Genomic DNA, 23,526 nt, shown 5'->3' on the forward strand with positions numbered 1-23,526 from the left:
TGAAAATAAAGACTAAAGACAGAGATATTATAACATATACCAACTCGCCGTCCCATCTAAATCCGCATTATGCTTCATCTTTAATTATTTTTAATTCATCTGCCTTTTTTTTTCTTTTTCTTTTTCTTTTCTGGTTTTATATATTATTGTTAGTATTTTAGTATGTGCACTTCATATGTTAAATATTTATTAAATTTAAAATAAATAAGTATTATATTTAATATTTATATAAATAAATATTTTTAAATGTATAAATTATATTTAAATTTAAAATAAATAATTTATATTATAATATAAAATTATTTTTAATTATTGATGATTTATTTTAAAATATTGAAATTTAATTTATAAATAACATGATAAATAAAATTTTTAATTAGATGAAAAATCATAAAAAAAAATAACCTTTACGAAAAAATTGTTTATGTCTAATATATAATGAATTATTATTATTATTATTATTATTTTCTTCATAAAAGTAGTTTGTCAATATATTTAAATCAACCATAGAGATCTTAACTCTGCAATTTGCCCAAACAGAGGACTGAAGTATCTCATAAATTCTACAAACATACAGAGTTTTGAAGTTTGAAGCAACAACATCGACTACAATGGTATGCTTGATTTGCTGTTTAAATACTTAATTAATTGGACATTATGTTATTGAACGGTAACTCTATTTGTTTGATAATTTTTTTCATCGAATGATATTTATGATTTAATGCACGTCTCAACAACATATTCTTCGTTTGAGTTAACTTATTTTATTGAACAATATTTGATTCTTCAATATATAAGACACTAATATTTATTAAATTCATAGAAATTTTAATATATATTTAACAATATGAACTATTTTTTTTTATGAATAATGTTGATGTGATAATTCATAATATTATCACAATTTTAATAATAATAATAATAATAATAATAATAATAATAAATTATTAATTCAAATATAACTAAAAAGTAATTAAATAAATAATATTCATATTATATTACATTATAAAATTCATATACATAATAATTACACATTTAATAGTATTTTTAATTATTACTATTATTCAAACAAATTTTTATTTTGACAAAAATACTTTTTAAAATAAAGATCTTCAAACAGTTAAATTAAATTTATTTTTAATTAGACTTAAATTTTTTAAAAATTAACTTCAACTTAACTTATTCATTATGCTTTTAATTTATTCATATGATGATTACGTTGCGTTGAAATTAAAGGCATGACTGTAGTTTACTAATTTAGTACTACATAGAGCTGAAACCGAGTTTTTGATTTATATCATGCAATATAATTTTTTTTATTATAAACTATATTATTAGTTTGAACTATAAAGTCTTTGTGATCCAAAATACCGACTAATTTATATGGGATGGACACAAGATTAATATTATCCTCTCTGATCGTTAATTGATTACTAATAAATACAATAGTGGGCTTATTATTGGGCCTTGAAGGCCCGCTTGGTGAATGATCATTCATGTTGGAATGTAAACGATTTCCCTCCCTCGGCGAGAAGAATGGAGAAGGAGAAGAAGCAGAGAGTTAAGAGAAAAAGGAATGAGAAACCCTCGGCGCGTGACCTTCACGGCCCTCGTTCCTCAGATAGCAATGCCATCTTCGCTTTGTTGCTCGCAGCTCTCTCCAAAAGAACCCACTCTGTTATCCTCATCAACAAATGCTTATTCAAACTTCGCCGTTCCCTTCTTCTCTCGCCAACCTCCATGACGCCCATGCTGGCGTTGCTCCCAACCCTACTCCGCTCCAAGCGCGCCGAAATCGCATGCCGCACTGCGGACGTCATCGGCGCCGCCTCGCTCGTTTCCTTCGATGCCAACGAGGAAATCGCTTCCGATTCTGAAACCGTCGAGGGATTAGTCTCGCTGTTAGAGAGTCGCAAGAGAAAGGTTCTGTTATCTGTCTGCAATGCCGTTTTGGACTTTTCTGCTACCACCTTCGCCCGACGACAAATGCTCAAGTTTTTTGCCCTGAACAAGCTGATGTAAGCATTTATTTATGGTGCGTCGTTTTAGGTCATGAAATTTTGTTATCTTTAGTCTTTTGATGGTGCATTAAGTATAGTATACGATGGATGACTAAACGATTGAATTGACGTTCCTTAGGTTTGTGTTTCTTCAGATTTTCAAGGGTTTGGAATTTGTGTGTTTATGGTCTGACTCTGAGGGTGATCAAAGTCCTCACTCTCTTAAGATTGGGATTAAGGAAGATGAACTCTCATTGGCTTTTCTCACTGCGACTGTTGTTCTTATCAATGCCTGTGAAGTTGATCAGCTACAGAATGTCCCACCAAGTCTTTCTGAAGCGTTCCTGAACGTTTTGAGAGATATAAGGGCGAGAGTAAGTGAAGAAGAGGTGATCAAAGGTGCCAGGAAATGTAATGAAGAAGGGCGTTTTTGTAAAAGCAATATTGCGGTTAGTAATCTTGCAGAAGGCATCTTTAGGCTTTCCATTAATGCTTCTCAACTCACTGGCTCTCTGCCATTTGAAGTGGTTCAAAGAGGTCTTTTTGGTGAGAGTGATACTGGTTTTGGTGATTTTATATCAAATTACTGGGAGGTTTCGCCTTTTCTTCTAACAAGGATCGTGAAGGATCCAGATATGCATGATATGTTTGGTGCATTTATGCAGTCTTTGAACTGGAATGGCAGTGTTCCTTCCCTTATTTCATCAATTCTTCAAGGTCTAGTGGCTTGTTTTCCTATTGCCTCAGATGAACAAAACATACTCAATTTTCTGAATGAGGTGAAAGGTAGATTGGGTTGTCCTATAATCTACCAGCAGGATATACGAGTTGTAAAAACAGAGAGCCAATCAAGCAAAGAGATGCATTACTTTCAGGACTTTCATTCATGCTGCGTTAAGGAACCTCTCTATTTTACTTTTGATGACATCTTAAAGTGCAGGCAAGCTTATAAAGAGGGTTATTCTGTTGCCCTGCGTGGTCTGGAGTTTCGCTATCAGAGCATTGCAGCTATTGCAGATACATTAGCACTTATGTTTGGCCAACCTTCAGTAGGTGCCAATTTGTACTTAACACCCCCTAATTCTCAGGGCTTGGCTTGTCACTTTGATGATCACTGTGTATTTGTATGCCAGATTTTCGGTTCCAAGCAGTGGACTATATTTTCTCCACCCGGTCAGCTGTTACCTCGCTTATATGATAATTTACTTGGTTCTGATATTGACTGTACAAAAGCTTGTAAAAGAGAGTTCTCTCTCAGGGAAGGTGATGTATTATATATTCCCAGAGGTTTTCCTCATGAAGCTTATACAAACTCTGATGATGGGGATGGTTATCCTGGGTTCTCATTGCACCTTACCCTTAGTATTGAGGTTGAACCTCCTTTCGAGTAAGTAAAGGTTAACTTCAGCTATTTTTTTTTATTGGTTCTAATTCAAATACAATAAGCGTTGGCTATAAAGGTTCCCTTTGTTCTTTTACAGTTACAACTTTATTAATTTTATTATGGCACTTTATTTTTTTTCTCCTTTTTTTCTGTTCATTGCTATATAATTTAAGGTTGTGGTTGTAAATTCTATTAACTCTTATTTTCTGCATGCAATGAAAGGGATAATATTTGACCCGATGATTGTCAGATGTTATGTGGTAAGGTCCAAACTGAACCTGCCGCTTGTTTCCTTATTATATTACAGGAATGCATTCACGGTAGAAAGAAACATAATAGTTAAAAAAGGAAGATACATCATTTTAGATGTTTCGAAGGCATAGACTCTTTGCAACTGTGCCATAATTGCATGATGTCATGTGCACTATTTATAAATAGAACAGAACTTTAAAGCATATATTTACAATAACATGAGCTATAGGTACACAAACAAACAGTTATATTTATGTATTTGTTAAGTCTCAGCCTCAGGACATTGGGTTCAAGTTCAACTATGCAAAATCATTAGAACTTTGATTGGGTATACTCCACCCTTCCTTTTTATTGTGTGGTAGCTAAAGTAGTCATTTAAAATAACTGCAAGGACTGTGTAAAGTTAAAAGAAAAAGCAAATAAATTATAATAATTTAAGCAGAGTCTGAAATTTCCATGAAGGAAGATTTCCTTCATGAAGAGTAATGGATAAAATCCAAGAGAAGGGATTAGCAAAAGCATCTGGTGCTGAAGTTGTGACCTGTGGGTCCTTTGGTTAATAAATTAGGTGGTCTCTGTCTAGGTATTCAAGCACTTGTGTACACCAGAGGAAGGAGGCCTATGTCCAAAATTGTTGGTAGGATTAAGTGGCCTGTGACTGATGTGTGTCTTCTATTGGCATTTGGCAGTGAATGGCAAACAAACATGTTGTCATTAGCTGACAGTAAAAATAAGGATGATGTTGCTGAGAATTATGAATCTCATGGATTGCTTGAATTTGTTCACGAAGTAGGAAGTACTGCTTTTCAAAATACAAAATCATGAAAAACAATCACACCAAGAATAACATGTGGAAAACATGGACATAAGCCTTCCAAGGTTATTGCTGAATCTTAGAGTTTCCTTTTATGCCTATGGTAATTTCCCCTATATGGTGTGATTTTGTCTCTTCTCTTTTCCTCTAGCCACTTCAATGCATTTTTTTACTATTGGAGTGTTGTTGCCACATTTGAGCTTAGTTCAATGTATTGTAATGTTACAAAATCCTATTTGTCGCCATTTTAGAGTGTAGTAGATTTGATGCTAGGATGAAAATGGCTCACATGCAATCTTCCATGCCTGTGGATGAAGCTCATCTGTATACTGTCAATATGAAGTGTCTATTCTATGCATATATGAATGCAGTTAATTGATATTTTTAATGCTTAGAGTGATCAAATTATATTATACAATATATCATTTCACAAATACTTGATAATAACATTGTCAGTTTCTTTTTGCTCTTTCTCAATGGAAAATTAGAAGTCATGTAAATGTATTATCTTTATCTACATTACACCACACGTTTAACAGTCCTACTGGTCCACTATTGCTGGCAATCATGCTTGTTTTCAAAATTCCGAATCAATAACCTGTTAAGCTAGTGGTTACGTTTCGATGTTCTCATTCCCATTCAGTCAAATTTGGTCCATCTTTGACTACATGGTACTAGTAGGTCCTTTAGTTCATGAGCAATGTCAATAAGCATGGGCCTACATTCATGAGGAGGGGGCAACTGCTTCCCCATACATTAATTATTTTTTCTAGGTTTAATTGAGTCTGCAATAAACTAAAAATATAAAATATTTATACTATTTGTATTCCTAAATAATTATTGTTGTTTTGCTCCTGACCGTAAGTTTTATTGGTTGGTTATCAATAGCCACAGGAGCACAGGACAACCTATTTGGTTGAACCACTAAGCCTGCCAGAGTTTGGTTTCTTTTAACATCGCAGAATATTGCTTGTGGAAACATCATCTAACACCTCTTGTTCCTTAGCAATTAATTCTCACGTTTCTCATTGATGTCAAGAATTATGAATACATTTTTTTTTTTCATTTTCTTTATTAGTTATTGTCATTCCCTCGAGTTGAATGAGTATATTACTCTATATTAATAAATTAAAAATTATTTGATAGATGTTTTTGAAGCAGAAGACTGAAACAATGCATGTGGAATGACCCACTCTAAATCAATTATTAAAATTAGACCAGTCTGCAGGACATAGAGGCAGGCTTTTAGACACATGTTTTTGGAAAGCTGGTTCATGGACCATTTTTTCTAGTATTTTATGTAATAATGATGTCTGTGTCAATTATTACTCTATTGATAAGGATGAATATAAAATTATCAACCTTTCATCTTCTTGTTGGTCTGTCTTCAATCCCACATGGAGAGAGAAATTGGGATTTACCATGTTTGGTGAATGAGAGATATGTTACAACTTAAAACTTGATTTCTTTTCTTTGGGAAGATCATTTAATCTGTAGGTCTTCCTATTAACTCATGATTCTTTTTCTATTTTATTTCAATTGTCCTTTTCCTTTGATTGTCTGCTGGATTATAAGTTATATTTGGGGCTCGTATTGATGTTTTTACTCGCAAATGAGTGAGGTGATTGAAGGGACTAAAGCACTACAGCACTGTGGATGACATTAAATTATATGTTTTAAAAAATCATATCCTTTTCCTTTGATTGTGTGTGATTGCTGGATTATAAGTTATATTTGGGCCCCATATTGATATTTTTACTTGCAAATGAGTGAGGTGATTGAAGAGAAGACTAAAGCACTATGGATGACATTAAATGGTATGGTTTAAAAAGTCATGAGAAACTAGTTTGATAAATATAATATGTAGAATATGCAGTTATTTTAGAAATATTGAAGTTCTTCATCCATGGCACGTACACTCTGTTCATGGTGCAATTGCATCATTACAAATTAAAGATTGTACTTGCTACTTAAGAGTTCAAAATGTTGTTGCCATGATTAAAAGCTTGTTATTGGTGATGGTTTAAATATCTGAGTTTCACTCGAATGTTTGTATGTCCAGGTGGGGAGGAGTAGCTCATTTTGCGCTTCACTGCTGGAGTGAAAACCAGAAAAGACTATGTTATAATGGCTCGAATATTTTGTCACAAAAACTTGATCGTATGTCTGTGAATCTATTACATGTTGCCATTGGGATTATTGGCAATTCTGATCCTAGCTTTAGGAAAGCATGCTTGACTGCTGCAGTTTCCTTGCCACCAGTTGTTTATGATAGTCTTTTTGAGGGTCAGAGAAACACTTTTTTCTACATAATTGATAAAGTTCGTACTGAATCTAGATTCATGGAAGTGCTTAGTAGCATAGAGATTGCAATTCAGAAAAATGAAGATCCATTCCAGCAAATCCAATGGCTCTGGATTCTTAGTATGGAAACAGAGACCAGCGGTGAATACAACAACAATAAATCTTTCATGATTGAAGATCTACTTTCTTTGTGTGCCCAACAGAAGGATAAATTAGAAACTGCTTTTTTAAATGTGAAGTCAAGGTTTTGTGGTGAGGTGGTATTTGAAGAAGTTGTAACTAGTCACAGGATGCTGCTTCAGAAGTATAGAAATACTAGAAAGCAGTATATTAATGGAATGGTTTCACTTCATAATAAATTATAATACTTTTTTATTTTTCTTTAATTTTCATTACTTGGGCGTGGAATATATGAGATCATCTTCACCTAGTGGAATTGCTCACATCAATATGCAATAGTCTTAGCAGCCAACTCATCAGGTTTAGTAATGTTTCTGTAAGCTATGGCTTACAAGATATGTGCAATATATTGAGCAAACCACATAAGCAATGATAATGCATCATGTAATCAGCTTTTAGGTATATAAGCAAAACTTTTTCTCCCACACAAATCATTTCATTTATATATTGATAAGAACAAGAATACATATCTGAATAAATCTCTTGCGATGCAAAACTAAAGCGGCAGTTTATGGTTTGGGATGTTTGGGAGTTGGATGAGTTGTTACTCCATGGTAATCTATATGATAGACAAGATCATGGAGACTGTAACTGTTGGGGGTATAATCTGGTGTCATTGAATCTTCCTTTGCAGGGGTACTTTCCATTGCCTTATCTGCTTCCTGCATTTTATACTATCATGTGCCAGGAATCAGTGGAAACAAAGAAAAATAGATGCATGGACATATATTTATGAGTAGCATTTCAGGGGAAAGGTTAAAGGCTTGTAGATGAAAGTTCGGTTTGTGCCATCCTATGTACTGTTTTCTAGATTTAATTGGGGGATTAACGTACCTGGGTATTGTGATCGTGGACAGGGGCTGAGATGCTCAACTTCCTTGTTGGCGTAGCATCTAGGGAGTAGCCTGTATGTTGGGAGAGGGAATATAAACAGAATGTGAGAAGGCAGCATAGAAGGAAGATGGAAGAACTCATCATATAATCAATCTGAAAAATGAAAATAAGGTTTGCGGGCAGGTTGTTGATTACATAAAACATTATATAGAAGAGTCTGGAAGTGCATGTCAGAAGGAAGTGATGGGGGGAGAGAGAAAGAGAAAGTGTATGCAATTATTGATCAAGGAGATGAGGAAACATGTTTAAACCTACGTGCCCACGGTTCTAGTGCTTATGTTGGACTAGCCTCTCCCTCTCCCTCTCCGTTTCTTCGTACTCCTCTCTCATGATATGAAAATAGTGAAAGAGTTCTTCCCTATTAAACAAAGAAAAGATGTTTAGTTCACGTGTATGTCTCATGCCAAATGAAACTACACTGCAACATCATCACTCGTGCTTTGTCCTCAACAATAAAGACTGGTTGTGATATGTCATCCTCTGGCTGCTATCTTTCGATGATATCTCACCCTTTCTCAATATCTTGAAGATTTTGTTGGCATCCCCAGACACTTGTCAGTTGCTGTAATTTAGTCAAGATGTACCCTATCAATCTTTGTTGTACTTGGACCATCCTAGTAGAGTCACACCATGTTACATTCAACATGACTGTCTTCGTCTTTTGGGTTTGGCGTTCGGAAGACTATGGACCACCCCAACCGAGTCACTTTCCGTCTGATTGAGCTACACCCAGGGTTATTTACCTATTTACTGACTCTCAGTGGGATTTGAATCTTCTCCAACAGCTCCCTCTCTAATTCATCTTTCTCTGTCCATTATTTACCTAAGCTCTCTTCATTTTTTCTACTTTTCTACTTATGTTTTGTGCTGCAGAGACAACACAACTAGAGAGAATCCAATTTGCTCATTGTGTCATCTTGGATATTAGGGCCTGTCCAAATTGTTTATTCAAGGTCACATTTGCTACAAAAATAACTTAGTTAGTCCTTGTTAATTTGTTCCTTTCGATATTCCTAAGATTTCTAACTAGGGTGAAAGCAGGTGTTGGTAGACTCACCAACTCGACCCGATCCAAACTGTTTTTTGCGGGTTGGTTTGGGCAATTGGTTTGGTTCGGTTATTATTTACCTCAACATTCAAGCAACTGGTAGCATCTCTTATTTTATGCCTTCAATATTATCTCAGTTGAAAATGGAAACAACACAAATATTCACCATTTCCATTTTTAAAGTCTCAAAATTCGATCCAATCCAATGCGGTCATACTTCTAATTGTATAATTCAACCTTTCAAAATCCTCCCTCATGAGTTACCGAAAGCTCATTTAAATATATGATTTTTAATCCTCCTAGGATATGTTTAAACTAATCTTCCACTTCCTTTACATAATAAGTATTGGAATGTGTTTTATATTTTAGGGGCATTAAAAGCATTACTCTTTACTCTTGAGAAATGAGGTAATACTAAAATTAGTAAAATCATATCCCCATCCCCTTAGAGTGAAAAAAAACACCTAAATTTCAGTGGAAATTATTGTTTGTCACGGAAAATATTATATGAAAGAGACAAAATTTTGGAATTTTTTTTGTAATCATGACTTTAGTACGATTTAATCACTTTTGAAAGTGTTAGGAGACTCTTAACACATTTTTCTCTCAATATTCCATTTCAGATTAGGATTGGAATTCAGGACAATTTGATTAAGTGGTACAAATCATTATCACTTGTATTAATTAATATTAATTATTTTCTTTTTGCTTTAATTATAAATAACCAATAATATATATATATATATATATATATATATATATATATATATATATATATATATATATATATATATATGTGTGTGTGTGTGTGTGTGTGTGTTTATTCATGCAAATTCGTACCATGATTTAATGTTCATACTAAACAGTAGAACACAACTACATTTAATTGAGGAGGATTAAGTTTCTGATAACCAATATACTATTTTTTAGTTTCATTAAGAGAAATGTGTGTGAAGAACCAAATTAAACCAAGAGAAGTCGAACCAATGAAAGATCTATACCTTTATTGAGTTATGAATCCAAATTGAGGAGCTAGATTAGATCATGTTTTGTCATGTTCGGGTTCCATTTGAACACTGAAAGGGACTAGGGTTGGCAGTAACAGCTCCGTTGTTGTTGGTTAACAATATCAACATAGGACATATGAGAACACTTCTCATAATTTGATCAATAAAATTAAGTTCGAACCAAGGCTCATTCTTTCTTTTCTTCTTTTACTTTTTTTTTTTCCATATAAATGTAGCTCACAACCTAAGGAATGTAAACGATAAATGGTAAGGAGTGAAAGTTGAAACCTGGAGACAAGAGTTGTAGAGTTTGGGTCTACAACACATGGACCAAATTAAGAGTCGATAACCTAACGTGAATCGAAGTACCAAAACACGATCCCTTATGGCTCGACGTGTGCTAATTGACTAGTAAAACATCACATACTTTGATAAAAATAAAATAATTATTCATTAGCTTCAAATCTTAACTAATAACAATAACAATAATTGTTGAGTATCATAAACTAACACTAATTGTCATTGATCATGCCCGTTAATTATACCTTCTCTGTATCATTAACACTTCATGAGTTAATCATAAAAATTGTTGTGCACCAAGAGTTATCATACTCATGTCTTCACAATAATTTTTAAGTATCATACACTAACACTAACTGTCATTCATAGTGGTTGTTAGTTATACCTTCCCTATATCATCAACACTTTACCAGTTAATTATAATAATTATTGTGCACCAAGAGTTATCACATACATGTCTGCACATTGGTAAAATATTATCTATTTTGGACTTAAGTCTTCATAGTTTTATTTTTAGATATTACCCAAAAGACCTTTAACTAATGGAGACATTGTATGTATATAAATTCATGTCTATCCTTTTGTTTGAACGATGTGGGACTTTGATTGTATTCCAACAATCATTTCCTCAAACAAAGGACTTTGATTTAATCCCTTAAAACCTATATATTAATTCATGAATATATTCGATAGTGACCCATAGAGCTTAGTCACACTCCAAATACTTGCACCGTAGCTCCATTGGTAACTCACAATAGTAAGACACGTTTCCTAACCCTCTATGTTACCATGAAGACTCCCTTTTATATATAGACCTACCATTAAGAAGACTTTTAATATAAAGGATCTTATATTCAAATCTACTTACTAACTTCATTATACTCACTGAGCCAGTCACCTAGTCAACTATTGACTCTGATATCACTTATTGGGCATTGGAGGTTCACACACATCTCCATATTTGTAAGATATTATCCACGTTGAGTCTAAGTCCTCATAATTTTATTTTTGGTCATCACCCAAAAGACCTCTTATCAATGGAAACTTTGTGTGTGTTTATAAACTCATGTTCATCCTCTTATTTAAATGATGTATGACTTTAATTGTATTTCAACAATAATGAAATTATACACAAATTGAAAATATATCAGGCGTTGCCATTGGTCCAAAACAGAAAGTAAAAACTTTTCATTAAAAAATATTATTAGTACATTTACGTTTTAATTTTTTTAAATTGTACTTTTGGTTCACTATCTTATTTTTTTAGATTATTTTAGTCATTTATATGCTTAAAATGTTCATTTTGATAATTTATCTTTTATATTTAGATCAATTTGATTCTTTTAAAATAATGGTCATTTTTTGCGACACAAATTTAAATTAATTTTAACTTATTTAAGACGTGAAACTTATAACATTAGATTTACTTATATAAAAATTATGAAATTTAATTGGCATTTGAATCTAAAAAGACTGTAAAGATAGTGAAAATTGTCTACAAAAATATCTCTTGAATAATTAGAAAATAATATAAAATTAATTTTTAATTTTTTTTATACTTTATGTGGTTTTTATCATGTTTATAACACAACAACAATAAATGGATTTGAAGTTGGAACATGTGTTGATGTGCATATTACCCTAACTTACACTAATAGGTTGATTCTAGTGATTTATAATGGTGACCGTCAATAAACTTGTTTATTTATTAATTCTCTAATTATCTTTGATTATAATTATAAGCAATGTAAGACAAATCATTGTGACCAAGAAAAAGTAACTACTTGATATGATATTTCATTAATTCAAATCAACATATAAAATTTGTATAATTATCCATCAATTTGAATTAATGAAACGAAATATCAAATAATTTTTAAAAATTTGTGAATTTGATTTATTTATTAAGAACATCTAATTTAATGGTTGGATCCTTAAAATTTGATGTAGAAAAAAAATTATTGAGTGAAATAAATCTTAATATATTTACAGACTTGATTTATGCATTAAGAACTTTAAATTCAACGATTAGACTGTTGAAATTTAATGTAGAAGATGAATTATTGAACGAACTAAGTCTAAGTAGATTTACTCTTAGAGTAAATAGATCCCTCAAATATATCCTTTGTTTTATTTTCTAAGATATCATTAATCTTTTTTTTATTGTTCAAATAATTTTTAAAACATTAATTTCATTTCTTTGAAAAGTACTTTCTGAAACATTAAAATTATTTGAAATATTGAATTTAATGTTGTGTTTTCTAAACGTGTAAAAGGGAGAAGTGTTCAAAGAAAAAATACATATTTAACTCGATACCTTCAAATTATTAAAGAAGTCATACACTCCTATAATGTTGTCGAGCACTAATCTTACGTCTTGAATGTATGTGAGAGAAGATAAGGTGTATGTAAAAATTGAAAAGATGAGGGAAGATATGTGAAAAAGAATAAGAAAGTGTTAAGTTAAACGTCAAAAGTGTAAAATTAAAAATATTTTAGAAATTATTTATAAAAAAAATGTACTTATGAAAAAATGAAATGTATATTTCATGAACCTATATTTTTTTTAAGAGTCGGGAGAAAGGATAAATCCAAAACGATTGTGGCTCGGGCTTAGCCCACAAAAGTCCATACAAAGTTGGCTTTCTTTGGCTTGAGACTTATTTTAGAAACTTAAATTGAATGTACCTTTGACCTATTATAGTTTGTGACTGAGAATTGACATGTAACCCCTTTGATGAAATGTAAAGCTTGGACTTTAAATTCTAAGTACGAAATAAATTTAGGCTTGTTTAGTTTAATCAATTTTGACCATATATAAGCTTACCCTACAAAGACCCATACAAACTAAATTTTTATCGAGTTTGAGTCTTATTTTAAAAGCTTAAATTAAATTTGGTCTTTTTCATGTTATAAATTGTAACCTACATCAAATCCGGAGTGACTTGAACTAATAAGGTTGAAACTTTAAATGTTTAGTATGAATTAAATATCATCATTTCTATGATTTGATAATGATTTAATTTGGTCTTAGCCTAGAAAAGTCTGTAAAAATCATGCTTTTACCATATTTGAGCTTTTAGAAACTCAAATTGAATTTGGGCTTTTGACCCGACATGCTATAGCTTACAGCTGATCTAAATCATTTTTGGTAGCCCATTTTGTCAATCTAGTCTTCTCTTCCACCACCTTCATCCCTTCACCTTCATCCCTTCCCTCCGACATCTCCACCATTGCATTTGTTCATTTTCACCATCATTTGCAACTCCACCAACAGTTCCTATACCCATATTGATCTTAATTAACGACTATTTTGTCTTCACTTGTGACTTTTCCAACTCAAACTTTTGCCAAAATATAAAAGAAAATGTCTCTATACCATCATCGTTAACAATGACAGATAAAAAAATATATTTAGTGGAGATAATAAGATATCTTATAATATTTATACAGAAAAAAAATATAATTTTTTTATCAAATACATAATTTTTATGATAAAAAAATCTAGAATATCTATTTTTTTGTAAATTATAATTATCTTGTGAATAAAGTGACAATTTGTTTTTCTTTTTCTTTATTTTAGATTATATTAAAGTATAAATTTATGATTTTGTGTGATTTGCTTAATATCAAAGAAATAAAATAGTAAAAATCAAAAGAATAAAATTAGTATTAACTTATTTTCATTTTTATCTCTTTTTTTTTTTTTTTTTACATTCATTATATATATATATATATATATATATATATATATATATATGTATATATCTCTTCTATTTTTTTAAAATTGTGCATACGTGGTTAAACCGTTGAGTTGTGTGATGTATATGTTACGTTGTATTATTGATGAGTTGCATTGTTGTAGAATGTTGAGGTGAAATGTTGTTCTGTTGTGTTGAAAGGTTGTAGGTGAAATATTGTTCTATTGTGTTGAAAGGTTGTAAGTTGATAAAAAATGTTGAAGTAAGTTAAGTTGTGTATGTTGATAGTATAATTATTTTTCCTACTATACTTATTATGTGGTTTTCTCTTAAATACTAGCTTACTCTTACATGTGTTTTAGTGGAGAGTCATACTAGATGGTGATGTTGTTTTATACTACGATGATGTTGTAGTTTTTTTTTGTAATTGTTGCTTGACTGACAACTAAGATTTTCATATTTTTAGGAAATTACTATATATATATATATATGTGTGTGTATGCACGCGCGTGCACGTGTATATATATAGAACATGATGTAGTTTCGATAAAGAAACATTTATTATGTTATAGTTAATTTTTATTCCTATACATATATTGTTACATGTATTTCTAGGAATTTTTTTCATGTTTATGCTAAGTAATTGTATTTATATTTTTGCTGCTAATAGTTGAATCATTAAATATAGCGACCATGTTTAATCGTTGCATAAACAAATATTAGTTCAAAATTTCATGTGTCCAACAAAAACTAAATTATCTAACATGAACTAAATTGTTTATCATAAGTCAAATTATTCAACTTAAATCAAAATTTTCAAAATAAATAAAATTGTGCAAAATAAAATAAATAAATAAATAATAAAATATTTTTTTTGATAGATATTTAATTAGTTCAAATTTTAGATTAATGAATTTATAAAGTGTAAATTTGTTACCCAAACTAATTAATGTTGAATTTATTTGATTAAGATTTGATTTGATCTAATAAAAAATAAATAAAATTAATTTAATTAACTTAATTTAAATCGTGATATTTATATTATCCAAATTAAAAAAATTTGCAAATAAACGTTACAAGCTGAAAAAAAAAATTGTTCTTATCAAACACTACTAAAGTCAAAAAAGTTTTTCAGCTAGAAAAGAAAAATTAAAAATTAGCTGAAATACTATGTACCAAACATAACCTATCATATTATCGGTGTAGATATATATAACATTAACGCTAATAATTTTATTTATGACCCGGTTAAAATTCTTTCATCTATTACTAAATATGTTTTTATTTTTATTTTTATTTTGTATTAATATTTTACTCTTGAAAAATTACTGAGGATATTTGACACAGAGACAAAAACGATGATCACGATGAGTTCAAATCTTTTTTTTTTTTTTTTAATTTCTCATCCTATTATATTTTCAGCGTGTATAAAGTACATTAAAATATTATTAATGGTGGACATTTAATTTTTTACTTTTACACTAGCCTACAAGAAATGGAGGAGAGTCATATACTGTGGAGAGGCTAATTCCAAGTGCTTGGGATGGAATTAAAAATGTGAAATGCATTTTTTTTTAAAGAAGGTAGCTAGTGATAGTAATAATAATAGAAGCTAGGGAAAGTGGGTACCATATATAATATAATGTATATGATAGCTCGGCACTATTTGGGTTGCCACCTACAACAAAGTATCAGAGTCGGTTAGCAATGAAAAATGTTGTGCTAAAGTTGATGCTATCTTTGTTTACTCTCCAACCCTACCTTGCAATAGCCACCTTTTAACATGTGCATTGTCCAAATATCATTGAGATTTAGAAAATGCTTCATCTTCTGTGTATATTATGCTCCTTTCTAAATATGACACTCTTTTAATTAATTTATATTTATTATAAAGTTGGTTAATTTAGTTAGGATAATTAATTTTAAGTTTAATACATTATTTGTCCTGATTCTTTTTGAAAATTTTCAGAAAAATTGAAGACTATTTAATATGTTAAATCTTAACTTGATTAATAATTTGTATTATTTTTTAAAATTATTCTTAAAATTATCAAGACTTGCTGTTTCAATTTAATTACTTTTACTTAACTAATTAATTTGGAATAATCATCTTCTTCAATCTTTTGTAACAGAGAAAATAAAATCATCTTATTAGCTTATAATATTTGTTGTGGAATAATTAAGAATATTTTAATAAAAATAATAATTAACCAAGATACACTTAAAAATAGACTTATAAAAAGGATAAATTAATTTTAAAACTAAATCCTAATTATAATAAACATAATTCACACTAAGATGTATTCCAACATGTTGGTTCCACTTCGAGATAACAATGAATTGAACTAACTCGAAAATAGTTTGAAACTTAATTCAATAATTAACTTATTAAATTTGATTTATGAACTAAATGAGTTAAATTTGAACTAAAAATTAAGTTCAATAAATAAATTAGTTAAATTTGAGTTGCGTATATTATGACTCATTGATTTATGAATCAACTCAATATATAAATATATAATTTTTATAATTAATTTTTTATTTAATTTCAACTAATAATTAAAATTAATTTGAAAAAACTTTGAAAGCTAGTTATAAGTTAAAATAATAATAATAATAATAAAGTAAATGATTTATAATTTTATGGTTATGAATTGAGTTTCTTGTTGTTTTAATTTAAGGTCGTGGAATAATTTTTATTTATATAAACATTGGTTGTAATTATATTTCTTTGGAGTCATACCTTGTAGTCTTACAAAGTCATGCCTTTTCAAGTTATGTTTTTCCTTTTAAAAAAAAGTTAAACAATCATTTTTATCTAAAATCTATTATTAAATCAAAATTTTGAAATGTAATAAGATTAAAAAATTAATTTTTGATTCATGTGATTCAAGCTGATTTGAGTTACTAGCGAGTTTAAATTGAGTTGAGCTTGAGTTAGAAAAAATAATATTTATGTTAAACTTGAATCAAGTAACGAGTTGAACCTAATATTATCTAATCAAGTTGAGTTAGCCCGAGCTCAGATCAAATCAACTCATTTTTAACCCTAGTTCTGGTGACCAAATCTCTTAAACAAAGTCGAAAGTTTGAGTCTAGTAAATATAAAAAATACAACTAGAAAATTAGACGTCTTTATTTAAGATGGTTAACTAATTAGATTTTTTAACAAAATTTAGTCATTAATAAAATCATTTAATATTATGTATAAATTACTATTACTCTTCGTGTTAATAACATGATGATCAAATTTTTCTAAATAATGTATAAATTACTATAAATTTTTTTGTCGTATTCTTCATTTATCATGAAATTTAGTAATAACACAGCTACTCATCTCTTGTGTAATAGATGTATTTATCGATCTATTAACTATACAAGTTATAGTCATTAATATTGTTAGATTAGGTGCAGTATGATAAATATAACCAGAAACCATTTATTTCAAAGAGTATTTTTAGAATAAAGATTAAATTTATGACATTATTAATTAAAATTAACTAACTCAACTATTTTTTTTATTAATTTTAATAAATGAATTATTTATTTTTCATATAAAATGAGTAATAGACCTTATGTTTTTCTTTCAATTTAGGGACAATTGGAAAACAATAAAACAAAAGTTTGACAGTAATGTATTGGTAGAATAAAATAGTTTTACACTTTTAATAAATTATATATTGAGTCTGTTTGTTTAAGTTTTTTCATAAAAAAAAATTGTGAAATAAAATAGACACTTGTTATTTTTTTTTGTGCTTGTTTAAGCCTTTTTTTAAAGTAGTTTTTTTCTTTTTTAAGAACCAACTTTAATTTAATTCTTAAAGAATTATTTAAGAAAAAATACTTGTTGTAATGATCTCAGGTCACTATACTTAACAATTTTCTACTAGCAGTAGAAAGATATAAATGTAACTATCTAAGATTTTTTCACACTTACAATACATGAATATACATTTCATAAGATATATATACAAATAAAAGTTTATCAACTACTAAAATATATATATATATATATATATATATATATATATATATATATATATATAAAAGGAGAGATCTATTTATTCTAGGAGTAAGTCTACCTAAATTTATTTCGTTCAATAATTCATGTTCTACATTAAATTTCAATGATCCAACCATTGAATTTAAAGTTTTTAATGCATAAATCAAGTTTGTAAAATTTTAAAAAAAATTGAAAATTATTTGATATTTTGTTTCGTTAATTTAAATTAATGAATAATTATAAAAACATTCCATACATTGCTTTGAATTAATAAAATGCAGTATTAAATAGTTTCCAAGTTTTTTTTAAAAATTTGCAGATTTAATCTAAGTATTAAGAACTTTAAATTTAACAGTTGGATCGTTGAAATTTGATGCAAAATATGAGTTATTGAATGGAGCAAGTTCAAGTAAACCTACTTCTAAAGTAAACAGATTCCTTCTATATATATATATATATACACACACACACACGCACATACAATAATCTTGTACTAAAGTATGAAAAAAAAATCCCAATTGTCACTTAAGCAACACTACTACCATTTAGCTAGCTACACTAGGATAGCTCAAAAGATCCACACTACAATCACCCAACACGACCTCAAAAGTCAAAATGAACTCCAATGATGACCTATCCATGCTCTGCTCTTATATTAAGTATGATTATCGCAGTTCAACTACATGGAAACATATGCAAAAGATAAACCAGTATTCGAAATAATAAAAAATAACCAATATAGAAGTAGCGCCTACTATACTACCAACATAATGAAGTCAACTTAATAAACACAATACAACATATTATTCAACTTGAACAACACAATACAACTAAATCACAACTCAACATAGTAGGTGAACAACATAGATATCAACACATCACATGCATAACTTATCATTAAACTTACACATGCAACACCACATCATTTCATATGTATTATACAACTCAACCAAAAAGGCACAACAATCAACCACATATACACAAAAATCAACTACATGTGTTGTCACGTATTCAACTATGGAGATCTCTTACAACACAGGTGAGCAATTTAATTAAGTGACTTTACCTTATCAAACTAATAACCAATTTGAATAAAATCTACAAAAACATGATTTCCCAGACTTTGTCACTTAAACTAGAAAGTATAGTATTCATTTCAAGGTAGAACAAATTGGATGTGAGCCTACCACGACATTAGCTTTGCATAAATAAGTCACTAATAGGATTAGCCCGTCGATGACTACCCTCCAAATACTATGACCTTCCAATATATAGTTAAGAATTTTGTTCCCCAACCTTATAATTTACTCTAATTTTATCACTTTATACTAGTATATCTTGACCTTTCCCACATACAAATTAACATTGGTCGCTTTATAATCAGTATAGCTTAACCTGACCCCTATATTATGGTCGCTTATAGCTAATATGCCTCGACCTTTCTCACATATCACATTAACTAAGATTTTAGAAGAGACTCAATAATCCATTTCAAGAGTCAACTACTCAACAAGGTTTTTCAACATTAGGTTTGTAAAATACCACAACAATATCCTCACAATGGGACATTGAACTTTTAAACAACCTCTCCTCTAGTCCTTAGTCGATTAACACAACTCTAGCACAATGCCTTAAACATTCTCAAAACAACTACTCAATTGAATAACATATAACTCAACTCAACTTTCAACATATATACCCATGCTTGATGTCATTCAACTTGTGACTGGTGTAGATGAGGTGGAAACCCCTGGACTCTCATGCTTGACGTGGAAAAATCCACGTCTAACCTCTTTTCAAGTGGAGAATTTTTGTTTGACTCACGCCCGACATCGTTCCATTGGCGCCTGTCATCAATTGAAGCAAAGGCATTTCTTTTTCCTCACTCACAACGTCATTCAACTTAACATTCAATATAACCAATTCAGAGACAATTCTTTCTCCTTATGCTTGACACCATTAATCTTGTACCCGATGCGAGTAAGACAGAGGACCCTTAATTTAAGTCACACTTAACGCCATGAAGGCACACTCGACATGATGGTGAATTTGCACATAGTAGCATAACGAATTTGACTCAAGCCACCTAGAAATCATAAAATACCAACATGCAATGATAAAAAGTACATCTACTCATCATAAGTGACATAATTGATGAGCCTAAATTATACTTGTTTTTATACAAGATTTAATGATCAAATTCTTCCATTCTTTGTATCATTGCATTTTAATTGTTCTCATTTTGGTTTCTTTTGTATATGCAGGTATTCAAGTAGAGAATTGAGGATAAAAAGGCCATTGGAGTGGAAACTCAAAGAATTAAGGAGCAGAGAAGGCTACCGCGCTGAGCGCGCCAGAACACGCGCCGAGCGGGCACAAAACAGAGAGAACTCTCAGCCTTTGGAGCTTCACGCTGAGCGCGCAAGTAAAACGCGCTGAGCGCGCTCGAGGCCGAGAGCAATTGGAGCATCAGGGAAAGCACCCGCGCTGAGCGCGAAGCTTAACGCGCTGAGCGCGTAAAACCTAATTTGTCTCCCCAAATGCGTATAAAAGGCAAATTTTGAGGGTTTTCTCCCTCATTCACTCAGGGGCGCCTCCAGGAGCTGTGGAAGGGATTCCCTGAGCTTGGGAACGACCATGGTGGATCATTCCTTCGGTTCTTCCTTTCCTCTTCCATCTCTATTTTATTTTTCCCCTCTTTGTTTTGAGAGGTTCTATCCTTTGTATTGGGGTTTTGATGTAACCAACGAACTTTATTGTAATCCTTTTGTGTTAATGATATATATATGTTTTGTTTCATTCTTTGTTGTGTATGATTCCATGCTTAATGCTTGCTTTGGCTTGATCACCCTTTGCATGATTTAAGGTTTCATTGAGTATTGGGAAATATCCTTGAAACTAGTTCTGAACATATGCCTAGTGGGAATTGTACCTAGGGATAGGGCTTGACCCATTAGTAGTCTTAAAACCCTAACCGGTAATGCGGGTGGAGGTATTGAGTACTCAAGGGATTGATATTCAATATTTTGCACCTAGGCTCTTTCTCTAAGGAATTAGGTCTGAGTAAATTTATGGTTGACTGAACAATGAATGTAACAAGAGACATAGGATTCACTAGTGTTTGTTTGGTGGAATCAAACCCCCACAACTTCAAGTGTCCATTTTACCAATTCTCACCCCATTTCATTTCTAATTCATTTATTTGTGTTTTAACAATTCCAGTAGTTTTGTTCTTAAATTCATATTCATATTTATTGGGATTGTTCTCAAGTCACAAGTAGCCAATGAATGCTTAGTTTACCTTCTAATCCCTGTGGATACGATATTTTTACTACTTGTACGGCCGGTACACTTGCCGTGTTTGAGTCCGTTGAGAGGTTCACATCTGATATGGCGCGCTGAGCGTGAATGATGTCGCGCTGAGCGCAGCGTCAAGCGCGCTGAGCGCGATGGTTCCAGAGACCAAAATCTGAGAATTGCGCTGAGCGCGGAAATATGCGCCCAGCGCGAAGCCACTGACTTGGTCAGTTTTGCCTGAATTTTACTTTGAAAGAAGGCCTTATAACCACCCATAAACAGAATTACCTCATTTCTCACACTCCAAACAAAATATACCCTATATTCAGCCATTCAAGCATGATTCACACACTTAACAATTGACACAAACAACACATAACACAAAACATATATACATATAAGCAAACAAGTCACAAACAGCTATAAATACTCAATTTGCCATTCTAATCCCCGGCAACGGCGCCAAAAACTTGTTGAGATTTCCGTTGAAGTACTTTTTATTATAATTATAGATTAGGTTACTTCCCTCAACGGACTCAAACACGGCAAGTGTATCGGCCGTACAAGTAGTAAAAATATCGTATCCACAGGGATTAGAAGGTAAACTAAGCATTCATTGGCTACTTGTGACTTGAGAACAATCCCAATAAATATGAATATGAATTTAAGAACAAAACTACTGGAATTGTTAAAACACAAATAAATGAATTAGAAATGAAATGGGGTGAGAATTGGTAAAATGGACACTTGAAGTTGTGGGGGTTTGATTCCACCAAACAAACACTAGTGAATCCTATGTCTCTTGTTACATTCATTGTTCAGTCAACCATAAATTTACTCAGACCTAATTCCTTAGAGAAAGAGCCTAGGTGCAAAATATTGAATATCAATCCCTTGAGTACTCAATACCTCCACCCGCATTACCGGTTAGGGTTTTAAGACTACTAATGGGTCAAGCCCTATCCCTAGGTACAATTCCCACTAGGCATATGTTCAGAACTAGTTTCAAGGATATTTCCCAATACTCAATGAAACCTTAAATCATGCAAAGGGTGATCAAGCCAAAGCAAGCATTAAGCATGGAATCATACACAACAAAGAATGAAACAAAACATATATATATCATTAACACAAAAGGATTACAATAAAGTTCGTTGGTTACATCAAAACCCCAATACAAAGGATAGAACCTCTCAAAACAAAGAGGGGAAAAATAAAATAGAGATGGAAGAGGAAAGGAAGAACCGAAGGAATGATCCACCATGGCCGTTCCCAAGCTCAGGGAATCCCTTCCACAGCTCCTGGAGGCGCCCCTGAGTGAATGAGGGAGAAAACCCTCAAAATTTGCCTTTTATACGCATTTGGGGAGACAAATTAGGTTTTACGCGCTCAGCGCGTTAAGCTTCGCGCTCAGCGCGTTAAGCTTCGCGCTCAGCGCGGGTGCTTTCCCTGATGCTCCAATTGCTCTCGGCCTCGAGCGCGCTCAGCGCGTTTTACTTGCGCGCTCAGCGTGAAGCTCCAAAGGCTGAGAGTTCTCTCTGTTTTGTGCCCGCTCGGCGCGTGTTCTGGCGCGCTCAGCGCGGTAGCCTTCTCTGCTCCTTAATTCTTTGAGTTTCCACTTCAATGGCCTTTTTATCCTCAATTCTCTACTTGAATACCTGCATATACAAAAGAAACCAAAATGAGAACAATTAAAATGCAATGATACAAAGAATGGAAGAATTTGATCATTAAATCTTGTATAAAAACAAGTATAATTTAGGCTCATCAATAATTCAAACCAGAAATACAACATACATTCAATAATTAACTAGAATCATCAATTTCATCTCAATATGCTCTAAAGACACAAAAAACTCACAACATAATCATTTTCTCTCAAACATCATCATAACCACCGATTTATTGATAACCACACAACATGCAACTCCACAATTCAACAAAGACACTAGTTTTAACTTCCATTACCTCAAAATCCAAGAGAAAGAAAGGAATAAAGAAGAAGAAATAGTCACTACAAGAAAAATGCAAATTATCGACGGATACAAATCTATCAGAAAATTTATATTTTCAACAGAAAAAAAAAATCGTAGTAAAACTTATATTACCGACGGATAATTTTCGATGAATACAGATCTATCAAAAAATTTATATTTTCGACGAATTTTACTGACGGATAATTTCCAACGGATACAAATTTGTTAGAAAATTTATATTTTCGATGGATTTTACAAACGGATAATTTTCGATAGATATAAATCTGTCAATAAAATGTATATTTTCGATGAAAAAAAATCGTAAGAAAAGTTATATTATCGATGAAATATTTTCAATGAATTTAT

At 31.2% G+C, this 23,526-nt stretch overlaps 1 protein-coding gene and 1 long non-coding RNA gene across 5 annotated transcripts; one reads left to right on the forward strand and one right to left on the reverse strand.

The window, feature by feature from the left end:
• Positions 1 to 1,143: 1,143 nt before the first annotated feature.
• Positions 1,144 to 7,140, forward strand: LOC109811006 (uncharacterized). Its single transcript, XM_020374633.3, has 3 exons — positions 1,144 to 2,018; positions 2,140 to 3,387; positions 6,513 to 7,140. Exons 1-3 carry the CDS (start codon positions 1,537 to 1,539, stop codon positions 7,117 to 7,119), a joined length of 2,337 nt encoding a protein of 778 aa, XP_020230222.1. The 5' UTR covers positions 1,144 to 1,536; the 3' UTR covers positions 7,120 to 7,140.
• Positions 7,141 to 7,348: 208 nt separating this feature from the next.
• LOC145958432 (uncharacterized) lies at positions 7,349 to 8,762 on the reverse strand. Of its 4 annotated transcripts, XR_014434220.1 has the most exons (4): positions 8,338 to 8,762; positions 8,084 to 8,186; positions 7,769 to 7,839; positions 7,349 to 7,608 (listed from the first exon to the last, which is right to left on the reverse strand). It is a non-coding gene; the product is annotated as an uncharacterized LOC145958432 (long non-coding RNA). The 4 variants fall into 4 exon arrangements; XR_014434221.1 differs by having other exon boundaries at positions 7,964 to 8,754; XR_014434219.1 differs by having other exon boundaries at positions 8,084 to 8,750.
• Positions 8,763 to 23,526: the final 14,764 nt, after the last annotated feature.

This window comes from Cajanus cajan, chromosome 5 (genome assembly GCF_000230855.2).
Source record: "Cajanus cajan strain Asha chromosome 5, NIPB_CcT2T_4, whole genome shotgun sequence".
NCBI lineage: Eukaryota > Viridiplantae > Streptophyta > Magnoliopsida > Fabales > Fabaceae > Cajanus > Cajanus cajan.

What these genes read in the sequence shown, in the direction of transcription:
- LOC109811006 (XM_020374633.3), top strand. Translation starts at nt 1,537, where the DNA reads ATGGAGAAGGAGAAGAAGCAGAGAGTTAAGAGAAAAAGGAATGAGAAA. An exon ending in TTTGCCCTGAACAAGCTGAT is followed by an intron (nt 2,019 to 2,139) that starts GTAAGCATTTAT and finishes GACGTTCCTTAG; the next exon opens with GTTTGTGTTTCTTCAGATTT. An exon ending in GAGGTTGAACCTCCTTTCGA is followed by an intron (nt 3,388 to 6,512) that starts GTAAGTAAAGGT and finishes TTGTATGTCCAG; the next exon opens with GTGGGGAGGAGTAGCTCATT.